The sequence below is a fragment of the Setaria viridis genome, chromosome 7, assembly GCF_005286985.2.
Source record: "Setaria viridis chromosome 7, Setaria_viridis_v4.0, whole genome shotgun sequence".
NCBI classification, from domain to species: Eukaryota; Viridiplantae; Streptophyta; class Magnoliopsida; order Poales; family Poaceae; genus Setaria; species Setaria viridis.
Window position 1 is genome coordinate 1,412,254 of NC_048269.2, and position 4,193 is coordinate 1,416,446.

At 36.9% G+C, this 4,193-nt stretch overlaps 1 protein-coding gene across 1 annotated transcript; it reads right to left on the minus strand.

The window, feature by feature from the left end:
- Positions 1-1,727: 1,727 nt before the first annotated feature.
- Positions 1,728-2,198, minus strand: LOC117841361 (uncharacterized). The gene has a single exon (XM_034721720.1). The coding sequence runs from the start codon at positions 2,196-2,198 to the stop codon at positions 1,728-1,730; it is 471 nt and encodes a 156-aa protein (XP_034577611.1).
- Between the last annotated feature and the right edge of the window lie 1,995 nt (positions 2,199-4,193).

Consider the following 4,193-nt stretch of genomic DNA (forward strand, 5'->3'; position numbering starts at 1 on the left):
AAAACTATAAGAATCTCAAAGCAAACAATTAAAAATTTTAATTAATTTTGTGTCAATCCACCTGATTACCTCTGGTCCATATCCTTCCCCGTTCTGATCAGCATTTCACATTTTTGTTCTCCATCTTGTTGCGTTAGATTCATATCAATTAAATTACGCATTAGAAGCGATGTTGATCATATTCTCTATTTTGTAATTTGTCCAAAATATTAATATAATTAAGTACTTATATACTTGCTTTTCTAATTAAAATCTAATTAGAGTTCAACCCCGCATTTTCATAACTTATGTAAACTTGGTAAATGTTTATTTAAATAACTCTTCGAATTTAAAGTTAATTATAGGTATACCTCAACTTTTATAAATTAATCTTAGTTCAATTAATTCTTATTCAATTTGTTTTATGAATAAAAGCTACATAAGTTATATCTTGAGTTTTCATAATTAAATGTTAATTTCACAAATCTAAACACAAATGTGTTTTTGAATTAGATTTGGTTTGTTAAATCAGAATCATAAAGCTATGCGCTTAAATGTTTACATATACTTAATTTTCAAATTAAATGTTTAATTTGCATAAATTGTACTTCAATGTTTATAAATAAAATTTGAGTAAGTTCTACATCATATTTTCATATATAAATATAACTTGCTAAGGATGTTTCTCTAAAATATCTTTACATTATTTTCTTTATTAAAATATGTGAAGCATGTAGGCTTTTGCCTTTCTTTTATAATTCAAACCTCTCGATAGCTTTACCTTTTCAAACTTAGTTCCTTACGTTCGCATCGAGTCTTATCCTTTAGTGCGTTCTTTTAAAGCTTTCTTTTGATTTGGTGTATTGCTCTTAGTTGTACTTGATTGTTTGCTTGTATGTTTGTGCTGGTGATTATTTTGAGTAGAAGGATCGCTGTTTGAAAGATTTGAAGATGAAGAGCTTTAAGAGAGCAAGAGCTAAAGAGTGGTAAGATTAACTTTTCTTTGGAGAAAGACAAGTGTTCCTAACCATCCTTGTATCTATGCTTATTTTACAAGAATACCATGTATTAATTGGAACATGTAGCCACCATCCTTGAAAACCGTGCAACCACAAGGACTATATGGATCTGCTCTTATCTAATTTATTAGAGACTCTAGTTTGGGGTAATCTTATCAAAGGGCAAGAGGGGAGGCGTTGATGGGGTATAACCCGACTCTCAGTCTGATTAGTTTGTAGAGAATCTATATTTATTTCTGCATAAATTGAGGGTTTGTTTTAATAAATTTTGTCCGAAACAATTTATCTATCGACGATAGCATCCGTTATATCCGATATTTCCATTTATCACTAACCACCGATATTTTTTATTTATCGATAATGTACGTAAACCGTCACAATTACTCTTATTCCTATTTGGCAACAATATATTTTTCACAATTAATACTACTAATAAGTATCTGTTGGGAACGATGTGTAGAAGATGAAAGGTAGAGCTAGGGCAGCGAGTATTTTTCAAGAAGTACTCTAGAGAGCATGGAGGACTTGAGCAAGTGTAATAATCAGTGGACAACAAAAAATATGTTAATCCATCATTAAATCATTAAGCCACAATGTAGCACAAAATCGAAGTATTATTCACTCAAAATATATTCACCAGCACGTATGGGCCACGAATCAAAAGGCTGTGCATATACACAACACCAATCTTGGGCTCTTCCTGCTGCCGATCCATCATCCGAGCCTCTCTCAGCTGCAGCGTGGGCTCTGCGCAAAGGCGCTAACCGGGAACGACTGCGTGGACTTCTCAAGCTGGATGTTGAGCTGATCCCCGGCGCGTTGGACCTGGTTGAACCCCAGCCACGCGAATCCGGCCTGCACCCTCACGCCGGACACACGGCTGATGGATCCGGACTGGATGACCCCGGCTACACTACTGCCGTACCGAAAATGGAACCGCTTGCCGGCGACGGAGACGAAGAAGTTGCACTCGCGGGGGAGGGTAACCTCTAGGGCGCCGCCGTCGTGGAGCACGTACGACTGGACGCCTTGTGGGAGGAGGCCCCGTGGCAAGTTGTTCTGCTCCAGGACGTCGTACACTGTCGAGGCCGCCGCCGCAACTGTCCAGTTACTGGCTGAAGAAGTGGTTTCTAGGGAGGAAGCAGTAGCGTGGAGGATGGAAGCCAAGAGGACGACGAGGAGGAGATGCTGCTTGGCCATGGTGCTTCCTCTTGGATAGTAGTAAACAGTTACCACTTGTGTGTTTGGGCGCTGGGGTAATGACGGGAGAGGCACTGGAGTCGAGTATATATAGGAGTGCATACCCCTGAAGAATCTGATTTTAGTGACATTTATTTGTACGTAATTAATATTGCTCTAAAGACGTTCGCCTTCATGGTCAGGCGCCAGAGCGTTTTGCAGGAACCATTTTAGTATACAGTGATTATGAATCATAAAGCGAAATGCGTTGATGAAATGTTTCACACGTTCCAAGTTTTGCGAAATGCATTGATGAAATGTTGATTCGGAAAAATTAAGTCCAAATTAAATACCACATATTTGGATTCATTCTCTTATTCGCATGAAAGAATGGCCTTCGCGCAGAGACCCCGCTGCAACTGAGGATCCGATTGGTCAACAGCAGCTAGGAACCTACGGCCGTTCGATTCGTGTTGCAAGCATTTGTGCTGCTTGTCATGCATGTTTTTGTGCAAATCCTGCATACAACTTCCTATCATTTTGGAGTAAATAACAAATTGATTTTGTGCCAAATTATTACTGTATGATTTGCTACAAAACATTTTATCTATGAAAGGATCGATCCAGATTGTTAAAAATTATATTTAAAATAAATACATGATGTTTAAGACATTGATAGCATTGAGGCTTTGATCAAGGAAGTTTATAAAAAAAATGTGCCAATTTGATAAAAGGCAATCAAATAATTGAAACTATTTTTAGTTGGTGATTTCGTTCTTCTTAGCTTCGTTTAATTTCTATAAACCAAGTTTGGGCCGTTGCCAGCTGCCCGTACCCTTGCCCCTGCCTCCCGCTGCTTGCCGTGTCATGCCATCTTATGCCGCCCTTGTCCTCCAGCCCCGCTACGCGACTGCCACCGGTACTCTTGGTTAGCCTACCGCCGTCATCCGTTCTCACTTCCGTCTCCGCCTCTCTTACTTTGCTCCACCTGTAGGTCCCTCCAGGGTCGTGGGGACCAACATTTTTGGGCTCCGGCTCTGCACATGGGCTCCTCCTAGTGGGCTTTGGGAGGCTTATCCGCTGAAGCCGTCCACCCTCCTGCTGTTTGGTAGTAGCATCCCACGAACCAAACACGCTATCTATACACCACTATAGTCGTTGACCAGTATTACAAATAAAGTTTTGCTCCCGTAGTCCTCTCCATGAAAACTGTAAGAATCTCAAAATAAACAATTAATAATTTTAATTAATTTCATGTCAAACCACCTTATTACCTCTGGTCCATATCCTTCCCCGTTCTGATGAGCATTTCACATTTTTGTTCTCCATCTTGTTGCATTAGATTCATATCAACTTAAATTACGCATTAGAAGCGATGTTTATCATATTCTCTATTTTGTAATTTGTTCAAGATATTAATATGATTAAGTACTTATATACTTGCTTTTCTAATTAAAATCTAATTATAGTTCAACCCCGCATTTTCATAACTTATGTAAATTTGGTAACTGTTTATTTAAATAACTCTTCCAATTAAAAGTTAATTACAGATATACCTCAGCTTTTATAAATTAATCTTAGTTCAATTAATGCTTATTCAATTTGTTTTATAAATAAAAGCTACATAAGTTATATCTTGAGTTTTCATAATTAAATGTTAATTTCACAAATGTAAACACAAATGTGTTTTTGAATTATATTTGGTTTGTTAAACGAGAATCATAAAGCTATGCGCTTAAATGTTTACATATACTTAATTTTCAAATTAAATGTCTAATTTGCATAAATTGTACTTCAATGTTTATAAATAAAATTTGAGTAAGTTCTACATTGTACTTTCATATATAAATATAATTTGCTAAAGAAGTTTATAAAAAATGTGCCAATTTGATAACAGAAAATCAAATAATTGAAACCATGTTTAGTTGGTGATTTCGTTCTTCTTAGCTTTGTTTAATTTCAATAAACCTTCTCAAGTAAGTTTTAATTGAACTGGAGATCGAATCGAAGGTTAGG

What these genes read in the sequence shown, in the direction of transcription:
- LOC117841361 (XM_034721720.1), bottom strand. Translation starts at nt 2,198, where the DNA reads ATGGCCAAGCAGCATCTCCTCCTCGTCGTCCTCTTGGCTTCCATCCTC.